Below are 21,482 nucleotides of genomic sequence, written 5' to 3' on the forward strand. Positions count from 1 at the left end.
ATTTGTACTGTACAGGAGACCGGACATGACTTGCTGTTTTTAGTACTGCCATTTGATTTGGAGGAGGTTTGTTTAAACTGTATATTTATTTCTATTTATTTGGTAGTATCTTCGAAAAGGATAAGTTATTATGCTGATAATTGACTTTGTTTCACCATCTCATGAGTGGTAGGGCTAATAATGAGAGTTGCCCTAAGGAAATGATGAAATCAATCGTTTTACTTTTGTTCCTCCATAGCCACATACCCCTCCCTCCCTGGTTACTCCCATCTAAATTCTGAATAAAGTCGATAAAAATGAAAAGAGTACGACATTGTGTGTGCACTCCAGTCACAGACCTCGGACGGAAATCTCTTATTTTTTATATTCCATACATTTTAAGGCACTGTATCTCTTGACAGTACAGAGCAGGATGCCTACTAGTTTCTATGCAGCGTTGTTTTGTTTTTAATAAGTGAGGATTTGTCTCCCTCTGCTGGTCAACTGCATACAGTACACTTTGACTCAGTTTGGTTGAAGTCAACCCAAATAGCTCCTGGGTTTCTCTTCTATTCTGCATAATAAAGCAGTAGAAACACACTATACTTACTGGGGTATCGTGTGGGCATGTTACTTCTGAGTTGGGCTGATTAAACACACAAAGAAATTGAGATGCATGATAGACATCTTTTGTATTTCAGCATCCATCAACCAAACATCTTGCAGATGTGTACTGAGAATCATAGAGTCAAAGCAACTGTTGCTTTCTGCCTGAACGCTGGACTTTGGATTACAGTGAAGTGTGTGTTGTGGATGCAGCCTGCCTAAGATTGTGTTCTTCTTGAAACCAGAGAAACATCAACAGGATGAACAACGGTATGTTACACTGGGTGTACACCAGGGGGCGCTCACCACCTACTCGCCCCTTCATACTCGCAAAACACTGCTCATGTCAAAGCATTTCAGAATTGCTTACAGTACACTACATGTCCATAAGTATCCAGACACCCCTTCTGATTAATTACTTCAGCTTTTTTAAGGTGTATTAGTCACTGTCACACAACAAACCTTGTATCTCCAAAATGACGACTTTACAGGAGAAAATGTTGGAGCATTTCTATTGGTCCATTCATTTTTGACAATTTTGACACAATAAAAAAAAAACAACCAGATTCACATTATGGCAAAAACGAGGCAAACAGATACGGAGATACAAGGTTTTCTTTTGGACATATAGTGTAGCTTTTCGCATCCAAAATATGGGTCTTTTGCGTGTTTGATCATTTGAGAAATATTGTTTTGTTGCCATTAAAAACTGTTTTGACCCACTGTTTTGACCCACTTCTTGGGGGAAACAGGAGGACACTCAGAAAGAACAGACCCTCTATCAGGAAGGCCTTAAACCCAACTCAACAAGTACCAAGACCAACAGGACTGGAGAAAAAAGTACAGAGAAACTGAACTAAAGCAGCCGTATGGTACTGTATCCCAATCTAACTCAATTAAAGAGCTGAAACTGTACTATAGTGAAAGTATGGTACTGTATCCCAATCTAACTCAATTAAAGAGCTGAAATTGTACTATAGTGAAAGTATGGTACTGTATCCCAATCTAACTCAATTAAAGAGCTGAAATTGTACTATAGTGAAAGTATGGTACTGTATTCCAATCTAACTCAATTAAAGAGCTGAAACTGTACTATAGTGAAAGTATGGTACTGTATCCCAATCTAACTCAATTAAAGAGCAGAAACTGTACTATAGTGAAAGTATGATACTGTATCCCAATCTAACTCAATTAAAGAGCAGAAACTGTACTATAGTGAAAGTATGGTACTGTATCCCAATCTAACTCAATTAAAGAGCTGAAATTGTACTATAGTGAAAGTATGGTACTGTATTCCAATCTAACTCAATTAAAGAGCTGACACTGTACTATAGTGAAAGTATGGTACTGTATCCCAATCTAACTCAATTAAAGAGCTGAAACTGTACTATAGTGAAAGTATGGTACTGTATCCCAATCTAACTCAATTAAAGAGCTGAAACTGTACTATAGTGAAAGTATGGTACTGTATCCCAATCTAACTCAATTAAAGAGCTGAAACTGTACTATAGTGAAAGTATGGTACTGTATCCCAATCTAACTCAATTAAAGAGCTGAAACTGTACTATAGTGAAAGTATGGTACTGTATCCCAATCTAACTCAATTAAAGAGCTGAAACTGTACTATAGTAAAAGTATGGTACTGTATCCCAATCTAACTCAATTAAAGAGCTGAAACTGTACTATAGTGAAAGTATAACTGTACAAACATGGAAGTATGAAGCTAAGCATATACTTGAGTTCATTTTGAAACTTGAAGCAGTATTTAAATTCACTCAAGTATTTAAAAGCAACTAGTAAATGTTTTGACAGATCATTTAGAGCTTTTCCGTATTTAATGTTGTGTAATACAATGACTAATGAGCGGCATCCGTCCTTACACAAAAACAATTAATCATCAACACGGCTGTTTCTTAAAACAGTTTTACACAGATGTGAATTTGGTTGAAAGTTAAACAATAAACACATTTATTGAAACTTGACTGATGAATTCTGATGAACCTATGTAAGTTCTTCAGAAACTCCATTGTGTCTTTTCCCCTTGGAAATATATTGGCCAAGTATTCAGTTTCAACAGTACTCGCTTAAATTCTCAAAAATTAAACTCCACTACAGTAATTAAACACAATTACAGAATGCACTGATATGGGAATTGTGGGGATTTATCAGCTGATGTTGATCAATAAACATTTATCAAATATAGAGAACCCACCTGAACCATTACGGAGAAATGGAACATTTAGTTCTGTAGTAAAAAGCAGATATTTCAGTGCAGTAGTCCAGCGTCACCCACACCTTCGCCTGGAGTTCAATAAATACATTGAAATATTAAATCATCTCTCAGATGTCAGTGTGTTTAAGAAAACATCTGCAGATACTGATATGATTCCAGAATCACTGCATCTGTAATATAATCACTTTCCTCTCCTGCTAACGTTCTTCTTATTAGGTGTGTCTGAATGGAGAAATCTCAACACTAGTCTGGATTAAGACCCTCGCAGACCAGGGCTGTGTTTCTTATTAGGAAGCTGAGGGAGTGTGTGTGTGTGTGTGTGTGTGTGTGTGTGTGTGTGTGTGTGTTGTTTTTAATCAACTTTTCTGTCGTTCTAATTCTGGACAGCCATCTGCTGTTTCACGTCATATCTGACAGTTCGTCCTCTTTCACAGCTTCGGCCAATTTTACTGCAGAAACAAAGTGTGGCTTCAAACAAGTGCATACTGTATCCACCAGACTCGCATATAGGTTTTAACTGCAGTCGCTTCAGTGCAGGAATATCTTCATTATTATTATTTATAGCTGCAAATCATCCGAATCAGACTCAGATTTATTGGCCAGTATGTTCACACACACACAAGGAATTTGTTTCTGGCTGTTAGTGACTTTCTAGTGGTAATAATATACAGCTACTCTACATATAATTTACAGACAATACACAATACACAGTATACACAGACTATAGTCTAGTATAGTCTCGCTCATGTTCATTTCTCAGAAAAAACAGCCTCTAATTCAGAGAACATGTTTAAAAACTTTACATTTAAGAATTTTCTCATCCCAAAAAGTAAAACATTAATCCCAAAAGTACATTACTGTGCAGACGTCAGAGACCACCCTTCATTCATTACATATTCAGTCTAAACATCTGATAAGTACAGTTATATAAGTCCTCGCTTTTCAGGAGGATCAGATATAAGATAATCCACTTGCATAAGTGAAAAAAAAAGGTTTCCAGAAAAGTTTTCAGATATACAGAAAAAAATGAGAACCCATGCAGCACCCGTTAGACCACCGACACTGCCCTCATCAGCCAGACAGCACAAAGCTTTCATGAAGCTTCACTCTCACTTCAGATCTGATCAGGATGCAGAGCTGATCAAGTAGCTCTTACTGAGAAAAGCTAACAGACTGACCAGCCCAGAGTCCAGATCTTAACATCATTGAATGTGAGAAGCAGAAATTGCTCAGACTGAACTTTGTAGGTGTGGAAAAAACACCCCCTGCATATTTCTGTCCATAGGGAAATCAGATATACGGCAATATATCAAACATATATCAATCATTTCAAATATATGAGAGGTTATATGGAAATCCATTATATACTTATACATTATATACTTACATACCATTTTATATATATATATATATATATATATATATGTTGTATATAAAGGATTTCCATATAATACACATATATACACATACATATATATAAATGTATGTGATGTACATAGCAGCCTATTTTAAATTATACAACATACAATACAATTAAACACATACAAACAAAAGTGTGTAACATATATGTATTTAACAATATATGATAAAATTGTATACCCCTCGTTAGCTCTCAAAAAATAAAAAAGACATCCCCAAAACTTGACAGGAGGAGGAAGAAACCTTCCTAACGTTCAGTGGAAGTCCTCTTAATGCAGACCTTCTGTAACTGATCGTCGTCTAGTCTTAAAATTAGTACTGAGAAAAGGTGAATCCTGTGAAAGTAGCAGGGTGTTTGAGTATTAAATGGATGAGGCTTGTATGTAGTTTTATTTACTGAGTTTAATGTGCTGAAGTCTAGTTCGGACGGGTATTTCAAATCACTCACTACGGTATATATTTTTACTCAGTTACGTTTTAGTTATTGAAATACCCGTCTGAACTAGACTTCAACACTTCAATACTTCATTCATTCAGCTACTCTCACAGGATTCGCCTTTTCACAGTACTAATTTTAAGACAAGACGACACAGTCAGTCACAGAAGATCTGCATTAAGTCTTAAAGGAGTGTGAGATGAGGAACATTAGTCAAATATTCATCTGCAGGGGCGCTGCCAGGGATTTCGGACCCCATGAAAAGATATTACACTCCGCCCCACAACTCAACAGCTTGTTTTGGGTTTTTTTTATTTTATTTATAGGATTGTCACATTACAAACGTATTCCCACAATATTAACAACGATACTGCCATTCAAATAAGAAGAGCAAGACAATAGAGCAGAAAAATAAGATAAATAAACAAAAATAATAAATCAAATAAATCAAACAGGAATGAATATCAACTATAAAAGACTATAATAATATAATATATCCATATCATAGACATAACATCAGCAGGCACGAAGAAGTAGAAAAGGTTCACTTCCAACTGGTTAATGAAAAAGAAGGAAAATCTGCTACTATATCCGACCTAATGGTCATATATGTTGGCTAGGTCCTCCAAAAAATGAATACTTAATTAATATTAATAATTACAGGCCCTTAAAGCCTCCCCATCCCCATTAACACCACCTGTTCTTCCGTACGTTGAGCCTTGTGCTCAGTTTCACTTCTCATCTTTAAGCTCTATCACTTTATTTTAGGCCAAGAGGATCAGAGGAAAGGAGAACAGCGTCTAGCGGACTGCCGTCGCTGTGCTGAGAGATGCTGGACGTAGTAAAATGACACAGTAACTCAGTTCCTATCACTTTTCTCTAGACATAAACAACACTATGTGTAGAGAGAGTGTTAGTGAAGAGCTCCCGTTAGGCTGCTTTTGTTTTAAAGGTCTTGAAAGGCGCTCACTTTTACTTTTACTTCTGCTTGAATCAACCATTATCTGCCTGAGTCCTGCCAACCCTCCCAACTCCTGATTGCTGTGCAGGAGGCCCTCTCTCTAACTGGGCCATTAGATCAGGTGTCTGTAGAGGGCAATGGGGCTGTGGAGGGCTGCAGGCATTAGTCTAGTCAGCATATCCGTGTGTTCCCAACAAATATCCGTGTGTGTGCTCAGGTCAGGTGTGAGAGTGTGTGTGTGAGAGTGTGTGTAAGAGTGTGTGTGCTCAGGTCAGGTGTGAGAGTGTGTGTAAGAGTGTGTGTAAGAGTGTGTGTGCTCAGGTCAGGTGTGAGAGTGTGTGTAAGAGTGTGTGTAAGAGTGTGTGTGCTCAGGTCAGGTGTGAGAGTGTGTGTAAGGAGAGGTGGGAGGATTCTCTGGGCTCTTTCAGGAATACAGCAGCTTCAGCCTGAGTGCAGAGTCAGCTGCTTGTCTGGGGTGAAGGGGCTTCAGGACCAGCCTCAGTCAGTGTGTGTGTGTGTGTGTGTGTGTGTGTTGTGGAGCAGTGTATGGGCGCCTGTAGTGATCAGACAGGTTCCTCTGCTGGGTAGATGTGCAGCAGTCTCAGCCTGGCCTCGGTTCTAGCTGGCTGCAGTGGTTTCAGCTCTGTAGGTGAGGACCAGCCCCTGCTCGCCTTGCTCTGGTGGCGCTGGCAGACGGAAGCGTCTTCCTCAGTCTGGGGCGTCCGGGCTCTTAACGCCAGCTTCCTCGGGGTCAGCAGCTGCTGGTTTCTCTGTCTGAACAATGAGGCTGAAAGTTGGATTTATACTTCGGAGTTTGCTGGTAATCGGGACGTTTTTGGGGCTGGTTTTGCTTTGGTCTTCTCTGTCTCCAAAACCAGGCGACGACCACCCCTTTGCTAAACTGGTAAGCTCCGCTAACCTGCTTGTTTATCGCTCGGCGGAGAGAATCCGCGACATTACGCCCTCCTCTCCACCTCCGTTCAGCAGAACCGCCGCTGGTTCGGGTCTGTTCGGGTGTTCAGGAGCCATGGCCGGGTAGCAATAGCTCGTGCTACGTGCTAAGCTAACCAGTGCCGTTGTCATGGAGATGGCTAGCAGGCTAACGTGGCTAGCTAGCTGGCTAACTGGCTAACTGGCTGCGTTAAAAGGAATGGCTGATAAAGAAGAGCTGATCACTCTTTATTGCAGTAGTTCGGTCTGAGGCGAGGTGGCTAGGGTTTAATGTTCTGGTTAAACCCACTAACCGCCGAGACAGCGCTGAGAAATGAGCTCTGTGGTCCTTTCTAGCTGTAGCTACAGCCTGGAGGACAGAAGATGGGTTAGATGTTTACTGGACATTTCAGCAGCTGAAGTGAGCAACAGACAGGGGCAGAACCTCTTGGTTTTGGTTTTGGTGGGAAGAATTTAGGAGAACCTGTTCTTGAGGTGGTCAGAAATCAGGAGAACCTGTCCTTAAGGTGGTCAGAATTTAGGAGAACCTGTTCTTAAGGTGGTCAGACATGAGGAGAAGAACCTGTTTTGTTCTTAAGGTGGTCAGAAATCAAGAGAAGAACATGTCCTTAAGGTGGTCAGAAATTAGGAGTAGTACCTGTTTTGTGTTTAAGGTGGTCAGAATTTAGGAGTAGTACCTGTTTTGTGTTTAAGGTGGTCAGAAATTAGGAGTAGTACCTGTCCTTAAGGTGGTCAGACATGAGGAGAAGAACCTGTTTTGTTCTTAAGGTGGTCAGAAATCAAGAGAAGAACATGTCCTTAAGGTGGTCAGAATTTAGGAGAAGAACCTGTTTTGTGTTTAAGGTGGTCAGAACTTAGGAGAAGAACCTGTCCTTAAGGTGGTCAGAAATCAGGAGAACCTGTCCTTAAGGTGGTCAGAATTTAGGAGAAGAACCTGTTTTGTTTTTAAGGTGGTCAGAACTTAGGAGAAGAACATGTCCTTAAGGTGGTCAGAATTTAGGAGAAGAGCCTGTTTTGTTTTTATGGTGGTCAGAAATTAGGAGAAGAACCTGTTTTGTGTTTAAGGTGGTCAGAATTTAGGAGAAGAACCTGTCTTTAAGGTGGTCAGAAATTAGGAGAAGAACCTGTCCTTAAGGTGGTCAGAATTTAGGAGAAGAACCTGTTTTGTTTTTAAGGTGGTCAGAAATTAGGAGAAGAACCTGTCCTTAAGGTGGTCAGAAATCAGGAGAACCTGTTCTTAAGATGGGCCGACATTAAGATGAGATAAGATAATCCTTTATTAGTCCCACAGTGGGGAAATTCTCTAATTAGGAGAATAACCTGTCCTTAAGGTGGTCAGAAATTAGAAGAAGAACCTGTTATATTCTTAAGGTGGTCTGCAAACAGGAGAAGATCCTGTTGGGCAGCCAACACAGAAAGAAGACCCCCTGCGGGAATTTAAGGAGCTGGCATGTGAAGTAGGAAGTAAACAAGAGATCTGGAGTGAACAGATATGGCTGCTGGGCGCTTGTGTGTTTTGCCCCGGAGCCGGAGTGCAGGACTGCCGAAGCCTTATCTGTGAACAGGGCTTCAGTGCTCATGTTTCTGAATCATACGTGGCAGGTGTGACAGCAGCCTGTTAGTCAGGTCAAGGCAGTGGAGAGCGATAGGAAGTGGTTACCAGCCTGCCAGATCAGCAGCAGTCCTCTGCCACAGACGTCAAAGAGTTCATAGCAGTTCATATGAGACTCATGGTGTTACGAGTGGAAGTGAAACACAGTCAGTTCTGGTCATATTTAACACTTTGGGGCCGCTTGACACTCGTGGTGTAGTTTGTACGCCTTTTGGTAACTCCTCAAGTATCACAAATGTCAAGCGCAATGCCCTGGTATCTCCACTTTAGACATAATGTGAATCTGGCAGTTGTTCTTTACATTGTGTCAAAATGTCATGATGAATGGACCGATAGAACTGCTCCATTGACGTCCATTGAACGTTAAGAAGATATTTTCCATGTGCTGTAAAGTTGGCATTTTGGAGATACTAGTCCACGGCACAATGGAATCGTCACTGTCCGACAAATAAATTGGCTGACATTGTGTCATGTCATGATGAATGGACCTATTAAAAATGCTCTAAAATGACTAGGAGAAAAATCTTTCCATTTTAAGATGCAAGCTTTTCGGAGACGCTTTGTAGGTCCAGGGTAAAATTCTCATGGATTCTCACGATACCAGAACTATGTTTATTTCAGAACCAATACAAAGTGTAGTGTCACATGTGTAGCACAAAGCTGATCCAGAAAGCTGAGCCACCGCCATGCTTCACTATCAGAAGGGGTTTCTCTTCAACGTATGCTTCATTCTTCTTCCTCCTCTGACATACCGCTGATCCATAGGCCTGAAAAGTTCCAGTTTTGTTTGATCACTCCGCAGAACAGAGTCCCAAAACATCTGTGCAACAATGAAACGAAACTGGAACCTCTGAGGTATGTCTGGAACTGGAAACATGCAGCGTGTGGAGGGAGGGCAAGATTGATTCAATCAAGTATCAGGAAATCCGAGGAGAAAATTAAGCTGAAGCTTTGGTGTCATTGGATCTTGCAACAGGACAATGATCCCAAGCATACCTCAAAGTCTACCAAGGCTCTGTTTCAGAAGAGGTCCTGGAAGGTGTTGGAGTGGCCATCACAGTTGCTTGACTTGAACCCTATAGAAAATCTTTGGTGGGGTTCAAAGAAGGTGGCTGCAGCAGCAGCAAACCCAAGAATATCAGTGAACTGGAGGCCGCTGCCCATGAGGAATGGGCTAAGATTCCTGAGGAATGCTGCCTGAAGCTGGTGTCTAATGAGTACTAAAGACGCTTGTAACGAAAGGGTTGAATATTTCTGAGACTGCAGTCGTCATTAAAAGTAGCATTAGTTGTGTTGAGATATTTAAATTGGTCTTGTTTGATTGGTTTATTGCAAACAGCTAAAATTTTGTACATTTTAGCAATGGTGGTTGAATATTGTTGATGTAACTGTACCTAATCTTAGAAGTACTAATAAAGAAAACGACACAACACTCTTACTTGGGTCGATCAAGGGCCTTCTAGGTCTTCCACAACAACAACAAAAAAAACGGTTATTCATTCATTCATTGTTCCAATCTTCTCCATATTTTAGGAAGGGCGAGATGCACCAAACCTCGCACCCAACCCTCAAAACGATGTAGTCGATCAGTTCAAGCCTGTTGTCCCCTGGCCCCATGTAGAAGGTGTGGAGGTGGACCTGGACTCTATCCGGCAGAAGAACGGCGGAGACAAGCCGAACCTGAAGTTTAAGGCCCAGGCCCAGGACCAGCAGAACGTCATTCAGAAACAGTACATTACCTTCAAGCCCCATAGCAATGTGTACTCGGACCCTGTGCTGCGCAAGGGGAGCCTGGGCAACTTCGAGCCCAAGGAGCCAGAACCACCAGGAATTCCTGGAGGTCCCGGGGAGGGCAGCAAACCTTTTGTGCTCGGGCAAGAGTACAAGGATGCAGTCCAGGCCAGCATCAAGGAGTTTGGCTTCAACATGGTGGCCAGCGATATGATCTCACTGGACAGGACGGTTGGTGATTTGCGCCATGAAGAGTGAGTATGCAGATTTGAGTATGCAGATTTGAGAAGAGTGTGTATGTGTGTGTGTGTGTGTGTGTGTGTGTGTGTGTGTTATAGATGAGTGAAAGTCTACATCAGAACCTAGAACGGTTAGTCCTCCAGCACTGGTCAGCCCTGCTTTGTGAGTTTGGGTGGTCTACCGCCTTGCCGCTGAGCTGTTGTTGCTCCTAGATGCTCCCATTCCACAATAATTGCACTTACTATTGACTGGGGCAGCTCCAGCACTAGAGAATTTAAGGCTGGGTTGATGGAGGGAGCCATGAAACATGCACCATTTAGCGCGGAGATTGTTTCACACGCCAGGCTGCTCTGAATTGCTGTTTTCAGAACGCTGAGGTCAGCTTTGTAAGTGGGTTCAGGTGCTGCTGTTTAATAGCGGCCAGCCGAGGGTGTATCCCAGCCCTACCCCTGCCTCCAATGGAGTGATGGAGCTGTCACAACAATCGGAGGGTGGTGGGCATACTCATACTTGGACGGCAGGTTTGTCTTTGGTGTGGCCAGGGCCGGGTGTTAAAAATACATATACGTCACCCAGCCCCAGCCACACCAAAGACCCACGTGCCATCCAGGAGCAACCACACCCTGCAGAGCACATCCACCACATAAATATACAGAATGTGGCTATAAAAACCTGCGGGGTATGTGACAGCATTCCTAGATTGAGAAGTGGTGGTTATACAGGTCTACCAGCAGTGGCAGAAATCCCAGTCTACAGGAAATTCCTGTTAGAACTGAACTGACGGACAGTTTTCCTGTAGGTTGGAATTTCTGCCACTGCTGGTAGACCTGTATGACCGGAAGCTTCCATACACCTGCAGATTCAGCTACTTCCTTCACACTACGGTCTTTAGCCACGCTCAAATGCTGAAAATCACTCCTTTTAGCCAATCATTAGCTGTATCTGCTTTGTGACCCTTTTTTAACACATCCAACGACACCCTCACTGCACTGTACCTCCTCTTCTCAATCCCCATCATCTTCATGCAACGCCACCGGCCGGAACCTGAAGTTACTACCACCTTAAAAACGCTAGGTGACACGTTTTTCCCCAGAAAGCATTTTTATAATTAAGATAAAAAATGAAGTCCCACATTTAGCCTGATAAGCTTCTCTCAAATGGAGCTAATGATTACTTTCACAGCGAAGTTTGTTTAGAGGGTGTGTTTAGAGTCCAGGCTGTAGTTAGATATTCTGGTTACTCATTATTACCGTTGTTATAACTGTTGCAGTACTTACCAGAGCCACAGGATATCTACAAAGCGTATTGCAGTGTTAGATGTGCTTTGCCAACAAATTTGCATTTCCTGCGTGATGCAAATGCCTCCATTTATCAAAGCTCATGCTCATCAGGAGCATCTGAGATGGGTCAGAATGATTATAGCATGCAGAAAATAACCTGCCATGTGCTAGAAGAGTGGATCCCACCGCTCCTCCTGGAGATCTGCCTTCAGAAGTGCCTGATTGGCTGGAAAGGGTGCGTTCAATTTGGATGGGAGGTGAAACCTTCAAGAAAGTAGAACTCCAGGAGGAGGGTTGGTGACTATTGTAGTAGAGGGTTCATTTGCATGTGGTTGCTTTTGCTCATATCAAGTTCTCGGTATCTAAAAATAATTCTCACTGTTAAAAAAAAAAAAAAATCAGTATTATGAGAACAGTGAGTTCTCAGAAGAGGTGTTTTCCACCGGTGCATCAGATAAGCTCTTAGATTCAGTGATAGATGCCTGTTGTAAACTATTATGTATTATCCCTGAATAGTTTTACAACCCTCCTGAACAATCGAGAGGCTTGAGCTGTAGGTAAAATGCTGGGAGTGGTCCTCGGATGGTGGGTAATCCCCACAGAGGCAGTGGGAAAACTTACTCATGGTGTTACTATTGTGTTAACAGGGAAGAATGGAGCTCAATCTCACATGTTTTGGTTTTGCTGAATAATTTTAGAAGTATTTGATCACAGTTAAGGATATTTGTACACAAGCAAACGACTGACTTCTCGGGTGAGGTCTGAGAAGTTAATGGAGGCCCAACTAACCCAACACACTTCTCTGCTGTTTGAGCCAAATTAGCTCCCCATCCTAAATACATTAATATCATAGTTGGCAGATAGATCAGTGAGAAGATCATCAGTACTCTGCCTGTGCTCATTCTTTACTTTCCGGGCAGGGCAGATGTCGGTCATTGTTCAACAGTGCGTGAAACTACAGTACACTCCACTCCACTCCACTACAAATGTTTGTGGACACCCCTTCAAACGAACGCACTCAGCTACTCTCAGTTACACCCATTACTGACACAGATGTGCAAATGTAACACTCTTGCACAGCTTGTCTAGTCCCTGTAGAGAAGTACTGCCAATAGAATAGGACTCTCTGGAGCGGATCAACATGATGACCCTATCGGCACCATGCTGCCCAATGTGGGCCAGGCGTGGGCTAGTAGAGGGGTATAAAGCCCCCCAGCATTGAGGAGCTGTGGAAGAACTGTGGTGGTGCTCCATTCAGTACTTGAGTTGGGAATGAGGTAGGATGGTGATTAGCCAATATCCTGACCTCTTCAACACTGACCTCACTTGTTGATGAATGCAAACACTAAATCCTCACAGCAATGTTCGTCCAAACTCTAAATTAAAGCGTTCTACACACGTCTCCTCTGATACTCGCAAAGCCATCAACCGCTTGCTTTCGGACAGTGGAACGAAGGGAAGCGCCAGGTCCACAGCTCCACCATACCATCTAAAAGATGCATATGCCAGCAAGAGCGCCAGCTACCCACCTGATGGCAAAGCGGCATGGCTGGGGATTTGAGTTCGCTGCCCCTGGACCATAGTGGCCACTCAGATCCCAGTTCTCTTTCTTATCACAACAAGTATCACCTTTGAAGAATCGCCATCTCCAGTAATACACGGTTTTCTGTGTGTGTGTGTGTGTGTGTGTGTGTGTGTGTGTGTGTGTCACTTCCCTTTTATCTTTTATAACTGCTGTGTTTCACATCTGCCAGTACTGTTGTTAACACAGCAGCTCTTGAGATACTCGGATTTGATCCCAGATGAAACTCTCTTGTAGAAACAGTTCAACCACTTCAAGTGTGCCTGACTGAGAGGTGATGGACATCCAGCTCTAATTGGTGCCCTGCTGAGCGCTTCCTACTGTTGCTGTAGGCTAAACCTGTACTTCTGAAACCTTCAGATTCCACCTGATGTGGTTTTTCTGTTGCGGACACGGGTTCTCTGATGCAGTTGAAGACAGGTTGCGCTTGATGCGGATCAAAGCACAGTGTGAGGGGAGTGTAGTAACCGTGCAGGGCTGGAAACATCATCAGTGCTAAGAAACCCAGCATGTCGGTTGCTCAGGTCACAAAAAACGTATATTAATGTGAAGAAACTATGCATGTAGGATCTTTTTGGAAACGTTGTATTTGGTTAATGAAGTATTTCCGCTGGAGGAGAGGCATGACGCGCATTAATATACTAATATAAGTATCGCCTTCTCGCCTTTATCCATTAGTTAGTTTGTAATAGTCATTACCTATTTTCCGTCTGGGGCACTGATGTGATTGGATGTGGCCGGCGCTTTGCTGTCAGGGATGCCTTGAGACACTGAGGCGTTCACATAACGACAATAATGTGGTCATATGCCAATGTGTCTGACCACCTTCGGATGTGGTTTGAGGGATCGGATTACAAGGCATGCTCAAGAGACATTGTGCACCCCGTCACGCCTTTCACGTACTTTCCGCTGGCCACTTATGATCCTAACACCCAGAATGCATGTTAATGCCAAGTGTGAACGAGGCCTTATTGTCAAAAACAGTCAACCCACAGCTCAGCTCACAGCTATGATTGAACGTAGGGCTAGGCGATATGGTAAAAGTACTATATCACATACATCATATTTAAAGATATTTTTCACGATATACGATATTTATCATGAGTAGTACATCAGCAGTGACACATTTTCTTCGAAACTACTATTCAGAGACTCTCCCAGACTAAATACAGTGATTTATACTCAACATCTGCTGCTCTTCATCTAATTAATCATCTATTTACACTGTCTGTAATGAAACCTGCAGCTGATCAGTGTTTATTAAGCACTTACAATATCCTGGATATGTTTACAGAAGTATATTATGTGTCAAGATGACAGAATTTATCACGATAAGATAAAATATCGTCTTATTGCCCATCAGAGAGGGAGTATTTTGTGGCACTGCATTACTAGTGTGCCATTTGTCGACAAATCCTCTACTTTCTTTCAGATGGAGGGATTATTTGTGACTCAAATGGAGCTCTAACTCTCTCTGTAAAATCCAGGACTTTGAACGTTCTGAAGCACAGGCTCTGAAAGTGCTCCGTGTACCAAGTCGTGTAAACAGGATCCGAGTGTAGTGGCAGTGATGGTGAAAGCTGAGATGCTGTACAGAGAGATTCGTGGACTGCTTGCAGATAAGCTAGGCACTGTTTATTACCCGGAGGTCATCGTGACTCTTTGCAGGGGGAGATTGGGAGCTAAAAGCGGGCTGGTCGAGACTGGTGTTTGGGGTGGTTTCATCCAGGGTGGGCAGTTTGACGATATTTACCGTAATGGTGGTAATTTTTTCGAGCTGTACATTTACATTTCCGATATTTAGCTGACGCTCTTATTCAGAGCGACTTACAAGGTTACTCGTATTACAAGGATGGACAAATGCAGGGTTAGGAGTCTCGCACAAGGGCTTTTATGCGTGTAGCGCAGCATAGCCACCCAGACCGGGAATCAAACCCTGGTCTCACACATGGTGGGTGAGGTAGCTCACTGGCCGGTAGTGATGATATCTGTTGTGCCACTCTGACCACTGGATACAATTTCTTGCGTCCAGCGTTCGTACCCAGCCCTGGCTCTGTAGATGGGAAACGGAAGTGGCGCGGGTCAAGCCACACAGCACTATTCCGGCCAATCAGCAACAGCCCCCTGCACAGGATAAGGGAAGGGAATGGGAAGGGCAGAGGAGATTGTGTATCTGGCACTTTCTAGCTATGCTAGCTGTGTGTTGAAGTACATATACTGTCATATACTGGGCCTGATTGTACCCCTCCATCTGGATGTGTTCAAAACATGCAGTGTTTTAGGCTAAAGCTCAGGCGCTGTGTTCAGAACCACTTGGTAAGTTTCTCTAACCTCCAAACCTCACTCTTGACTTCTTTGACTGCCTGACATCTTAATGATTTACTCGTGCAGACAATTCGAGAAATCTGTGGAATTTGCCTTTAAGCCAGTTTGGGCCGGGCTGACGTTGTAGGTGTTGTCAGAGATAAGTGAGGGACGGTCCGGTTTGAAATTGCCTGCTTTTGTTACCAGCTTTTTTCTTTTTTCTTTTGTTTTTCCCTCCAAGCAATCACGCCCACAGAGAGTGCGTATGATATCAGACACACCTGCTTTTCAAACAAGGCCTGTGTTTCTGTGACGTGGCTTAAAGGAGTGTGACGTGGTTGGTAGCTGTCAGTTATTCAAAGTAGCCCCCTCTATTTTTCCAGAGGCGATGTGTCGTGTCGTATCCAGTGACTGCAGATAACACTGAAGGCTAGTGAGGGTGTATACAGAACAGTAAGTGCAGCCTCGTTGCTCAGTCCTTGGCTTTATAGTAACTCTCTCGTCTCTCGTTCTGCACTACATCATCCCAGATAGGGCCGTATCAGCCCAGTTATGTAAATTCCGCTGATTTAATGTCATCTGGCTCTGTTATGGCTGCATGAAAAGCCTCTCTGTCTCTCTCCCCGACCCTTCTCTCTCACTGCGAGTGCGGATTATCCGAATGGCATTACTGTGGTAATGCTGTATGTAAAATCTGAGGTGGCAGAAACCAGCTGCAGCTCGACAGATTTTGTCACCCCTGACTTCAGTGCTTACATTTTGATGGTGGCTACAGGCGTTGGACAAATTATCGGAAACACCCACCATATTCGGTACCGTGCAAAAGCTTTTGTCAGCTGTGTAGACCAGACTGATAAAGCTGCTTATCTGGATAGTAAGTGTTTATTTCCACCGAAAAACAGAGAAGGGAAAAAAAGAGTAACAAGATTCTTCATTTCCTCTTCTGAAATCAAGGAGATTAAAACATAGTTTATACTGTAAATACTGACTCTACTGTCCAGGGAAGAAGACTTTGAGGTCAGGATGTTGGAGGATGATTCATGTCCACATGCATACGTTTTCTAGAAGCTTTTTAGAGAACATCCAGTACGGTCCACAGGCCCAACCATCCTCCTGGATGTCTACCTTCACATGGAGTTTCGTCCAGCTCAGATCCACCACACCTAAACCAACTTGCTGTTGAATTCAAAGGACTTGTTTAGCCAGAACGTGTGTGTGTGTGTGTGTGTGTGTGTGTGTGTGTGTGTGTGTGTGTGTGTGTTTGCATACACACATTGCTATGTGCAGTATTGCGTGCACTATGTGTGAAATGTGACCTGGTTAAGGGCCAGCCTGACCTAAGAGAATTTACTTTTCACGCTGGGGTCACTTGGTCTATTCATTTTTGACAGGTTGGTTATTATACAGTATTGAGTAGGTTTGCCTTGTGCAGCCATAACTGAACTGACCATTCGAGGCATGGTCTCTACAAGACCTCTGAAGGTGTCCTGTGGTATCTGACCCCAAGATGCTTCCTTGGGTCGCATCAATAAGCTTTAGGTGCCCATGACTCTGTTGCTGGTTCACCAGTTGTCCTTCCTTAGAGCACCTTTGGTAGGTACTGACCACTGCATACCAGGATAAACCCTGGAAGACCTGGCTGATGTTTTGGAGATGTTCTGACCCAGTCTGACTCGTCTACAACATCACAATTTGATGTTTACTAGGATCGGATATTGATCCTAGTTATCGTTCTCAAGTCATGTCGCAAATCTCGGTCATGCAGATTTCTCCTGTACAGCATCCGGAGAATTCAACCCTTCCTCTCTAGAGAGTCGCCCAGGTGCTCGTTCAGTCTCTCGTCACTTCAGCTACTTGACCACTGCAGCTCTCTTCTGGCTGGTCTCCCTCTGCGCACCATCAGGCCCCTGCAACTTATCCAGAATGCAGCAGCACGGGTCGGGTCGTCTTCAACGTTCCTAAATTCAGCCATATCTCTCCACTGCTGCCTTCTCTCTTCACTGGCTTCCTGTAGCTGCTGCTCACGTCAGATTCAGACCCCTGACTCTGGCCTAAAAAGCCAAGACTGGACCAGCCAGCCCCTCCGTACTTGATGGCGATGGTCAAAAGCCGATCCGCACCAAGAGCCCTTCCAGCTTCAAGTACAGCTCGGCTCGACCCGCCATCCTTTAAGATCCACGGAAGACGAGCGTCCAGACTTTTTACTGTCCTGCACCGAAGTGGTGGAGCGAACTTCCCCTGGGTGTCCGAACAGCAGAGTCCAACACTCGCTGTCCTCAAACCCAGACTGAAGACCCTCCTCTTCTGAGAGGACTTTACCTCTTCTGAAAGGCAAATAGCAGAGTGGTCTCCTTACTGACTTGTGTTTAGTAGAGTCTAAACTTAGAGATATGTTTGAATTATTAGTCTAGCTGAGATTTTTCTTGGGTAAATTAGTCCGATCTATTCACAGAACCCGATTCTCGCACCGCCGGTATTCTAGGCTTAATAATTTAGGATCAGGGTAACGAACAGATGTGAGACACGTATCCTAGCAAACAGCAAGTGTGGTCCCCTCGACCGGTCCCCTCGATCTTTGAGATTATGCAAATATATAAGCAAAAAAAATTGCAAATTACAAATTCCCTAGAGTTGATTATTTTATGATTTTAATTAGATTGGCCTAATCCTCCACCCAGTCGACCTCATCACCAGCAAACACACAAACACACTCTGGCGTTTCTCCATTCTACCGAAACAAGCAGACAGGAGACGAGCTCAGAATGGTCGACGGTCACAGAGACTTTCTGTGTGTGTGTGGTTGTGTGTGGTTGTGTGTGGTTGTGTGTGGTTGTGTGTGGTTGTAGCTTTGGTCACCCAACACCCTGTCACTGGTTTGTGGATGTCCCTTCTTGGCCTACTGGCTTTAGGTACGCAACACCACTGATTGAGAGCTTCCCACAAGTCTAGCCTTTTTGGAGATACTCCAACCCAGTTATCTGGCCACAATCGTTTGATTCCTGTCAAAGAAACTCAGGTCTTTATGTCTGCTGAAGCTTGCCTGACGTCTACCAGATACTCCGGATTGATCAATCTTCTTATTCTTTTTGAATTTTCCTGATATTTTGGCTCATTTTTGTGTTTTTAGCATCACACACCTGGCTTATCTGTCCGACAGTGTTATCAGCGTTACTGAGTGTTACTTTTTGTGCAATTCTGTACTCTGAATCCGTAGCATCAAGTTCAATAACTAACCTGACTGGTTTGACACAGCGGCGGTTATCACTCTGTAATCTGATTATTTTTTTATTTATTTTTTATCAGTGAAAACACTCCTTGTATTATTCTCCTATTCAGTCATAAGTGCACCTTGACCTACATCGGTTCTAGTACTCCAGAGTTTACTGCAGTACATGTGGCAGCATGTTTATGTCCCAGCCTCTACCACCCCAACAAAAAGAGCTCAACAAAAAGTCTCCCACAGAAAACCGACCCGTTCTAATGGAGCATTCTGGACCATGTCTGGACACCAGCCAGGCCTAAAACAAAGGGCACCTCTATTGAAAGAGCCGTTTCTGCATGTCAGAGGTGTGATCCTGGGTGTGATTGCCCAGGCTGCAGAAAGTGCTGCTGTTAGAACCAGATCGCAGCTTACCTGATTCAGAGGCATTACTCTGTCGAATGCACTGATTTTAAAACAGCAAAAGGTCAGCATTAAACACTTGCTTAGTATTGTTACTGCCATAACATTAAAACCATTTGCCAACTATTCTGTAGGCTTTCCTTGTGTCACCAAAACAGCTCTGACCCCTCAGTTCATCGACTCCACAAGACTTCTGAAGGTGTCCTGCTGTGGTGTCTGGCACCAAGACATTAGCAGCAGATCCTTTAAGTCCTGTAAGTTGTGAGGAAGGACCTCTGAGAGCATTACTGAGCCTTGGGTGCCCATCGTCCTGCAAGTACTGACCACTGTGTACCGGAAATGCATCACAAGAACTATGTGGTATTTTGGAGGTGTTCTGGCCCAGTCGTCTAGACTTCACAGTTTAGTGTTTTGATCAGTCAGTGGTTTTGTTTTTAATGTTATGGCTGATCGATTTGTTCTTGCATTAAATGGTTTCCTAAGGAATGCTAATCAAACAATGCTGCACCCACGTGTAGATAAGGGCTTTTGCCTCAGACATTACAAACCAGTAGATGGCGCTGTCTGCAAAGCTCTTCAAAGTTTGCCTCAGGTGGTTTTAGTCACATACCGCAGCCTGATCTTTACCCCAGTCTGTGGACCTTGATGTTCACACATATGCAAAGGTTTGGGCACACCTAGTGAAATAGCATGTGTAAAGTAAAATAAATAAATAAAAGTAAAGATATTTTTTATATGAAACAAACGTATGCCATTTTTTAAGTTATATAAATATATATATTTGCTGAAATTTACATATTAAATATTCATATAATGGTAAATGAAACATGTATATTTTACTATATTTTCTCCCAGATATGTTAAATTCAGCTAGTGAACCGTAATTGTGTATCAAACATGTGCCGAAGTGTCTCTGTAGAGAATGTCACCTTTTACACATAGAAAATCACATGAAATTGAACCAGGGGTGCCCAAACTTTTGCAAAAGTCTTTTGTAAATGTCAGTGAGAAATGATGATGATGATAATAAGACTCCTCTGGCCTTTGCAAGCAGCCGAGCTTATGGACTTCAGTATTCACAACAGAAAAACAAGACGTTTGTCATTTGTGATTTTTAATTAGATTGCCCCGATCGTCCACCCAGTCGACCTCATCACCAGCAGGGCGGGACGCTCGCCTCTTCAACACTGTGGCTCATAAACACAGTCAGGCATTTCTCCACGCTACCAAAATAAGCAGACAGGAGGAGAGCTCCCAACAGTCGACCGAGACTTTCTGACCTCTACCCCAGAGAGTGTGTGTGTGTGTGTGTGTCTATGTATAGATTTTTCTTTTGTAGATGGGTACAGCTACCTTACATTTCACCCATTGTTGACATATATGTGCGCACACACACACAGCTTGTCTAATCCCTGTAGAGAAGTACTGCCAATAGAATAGGACTCTCTGAAGCAAATAAACATCAACCTATTGGCTCCGTGGCTAGAGGGGTATAGAGCCAAAGTCCTTGACTTAAAAGTCTGTGCACTCGTTGGCCATCCTTGCAACGCCGTCGGGCAGTTATTTCCAGTCATATGAGACCATGCTTCTGTCTCTGTGAATGGGGAGAGACTGAAATGCTGGAAGCTGAAGGTCAGATTACCGTTTTCAAACCAGCTCTTTAATCACTGATCAAATCTGACTAATCCCTCATGAACCGTTCGTACAGTCTGACTCAATAATGCACAAAAAATCAGGTTCTTCGTCTACGTCTTGTTCAAGCAGATCTTCACATCGGGAGGGGGGGCAGGATGGGGGTTCCTCCGCTCATGGCGTAACCGGCAATCTGATTGACTCTTTTAGTTGAAGGTCGGGACTTTATCTGTAAACAGACGCCATGTTGAGCCTTACGAAACCTCCCATTCATCTTTCAGCCAGTGGGCGGTCTCCTAAATTCTACCTTCTCTGATAAAGCCCCCCAGCACTGAGCTGTGGAGCAGTGGAACTGTCTTCTCTGGAATGATGGTGGTGCTTCATCCAATGCTTCTGGGATGAGTTGGAGGATTGGGGATGATGAGGACGGGTGGTGATCATCATCCAAAATCCTGACCTCACTACCGCTCTTGTTGCTGAATGCAATCAAATTCTCACAGCAATGCTCCTTCAAAATCTAGCAGAAAGTCTTCTTCCCTGAACAGTAGAGACAGACAGTTACTCCAACAGAAACCTTGATTTCAGACGGTGCATGAGCACATGTCCCAATACTTTTGTCTATACAGTTTAAAGTAAAGCAGTTGAGCTGCAGGGGGAAATGAACAAATCCATGCAGTGAAGATCAGCACCCAAACCCGTGTTCCTCAAACCCAGCATCTCGGCGACTTTACTGACCATCAGCACGTTGTTGTACATGGAGATTTTTTCACAGTACTGTATAAAACATATGGGATGTATAAGTGACCCCACAGCCTGACAGGGGCGAAAACAGACATGCAGATGCAGTATGTAATAGGGATGCACTGATCCTATATAAGGATCGGGTATCGGTCC

The 21,482-nt window shown here is 43.3% G+C and overlaps 2 protein-coding genes across 4 annotated transcripts in view; both read left to right on the top strand.

The window, feature by feature from the left end:
* galntl6 (polypeptide N-acetylgalactosaminyltransferase like 6) overlaps positions 1 to 303 on the top strand; it is a 248,123-nt gene extending 247,820 nt beyond the window's left edge. For both annotated transcript variants that reach the window (XM_072678571.1, XM_072678572.1), the window contains exon 13: positions 1 to 303. This exon is cut by the window's left edge and continues 571 nt beyond it. The gene's annotated coding sequence lies outside the window, so the exon portion shown is untranslated.
* Positions 304 to 5,956: 5,653 nt separating this feature from the next.
* galnt7 (UDP-N-acetyl-alpha-D-galactosamine: polypeptide N-acetylgalactosaminyltransferase 7) overlaps positions 5,957 to 21,482 on the top strand; it is a 35,991-nt gene continuing 20,465 nt past the window's right edge. The window contains exons 1-2 of one of the 2 annotated variants that reach the window (XM_072678570.1): positions 5,957 to 6,538; positions 9,731 to 10,182. In XM_072678570.1, the coding sequence (XP_072534671.1) occupies positions 6,416 to 6,538; positions 9,731 to 10,182 (575 nt within the window). In that variant the 5' untranslated portion in view covers positions 5,957 to 6,415. The remainder of the gene's footprint in view (positions 6,539 to 9,730; positions 10,183 to 21,482) is intronic. The other variant, XM_072678569.1, reaches the window with a different exon arrangement.

This window comes from Salminus brasiliensis, chromosome 4 (genome assembly GCF_030463535.1).
Source record: "Salminus brasiliensis chromosome 4, fSalBra1.hap2, whole genome shotgun sequence".
Lineage (NCBI taxonomy): Eukaryota > Metazoa > Chordata > Actinopteri > Characiformes > Bryconidae > Salminus > Salminus brasiliensis.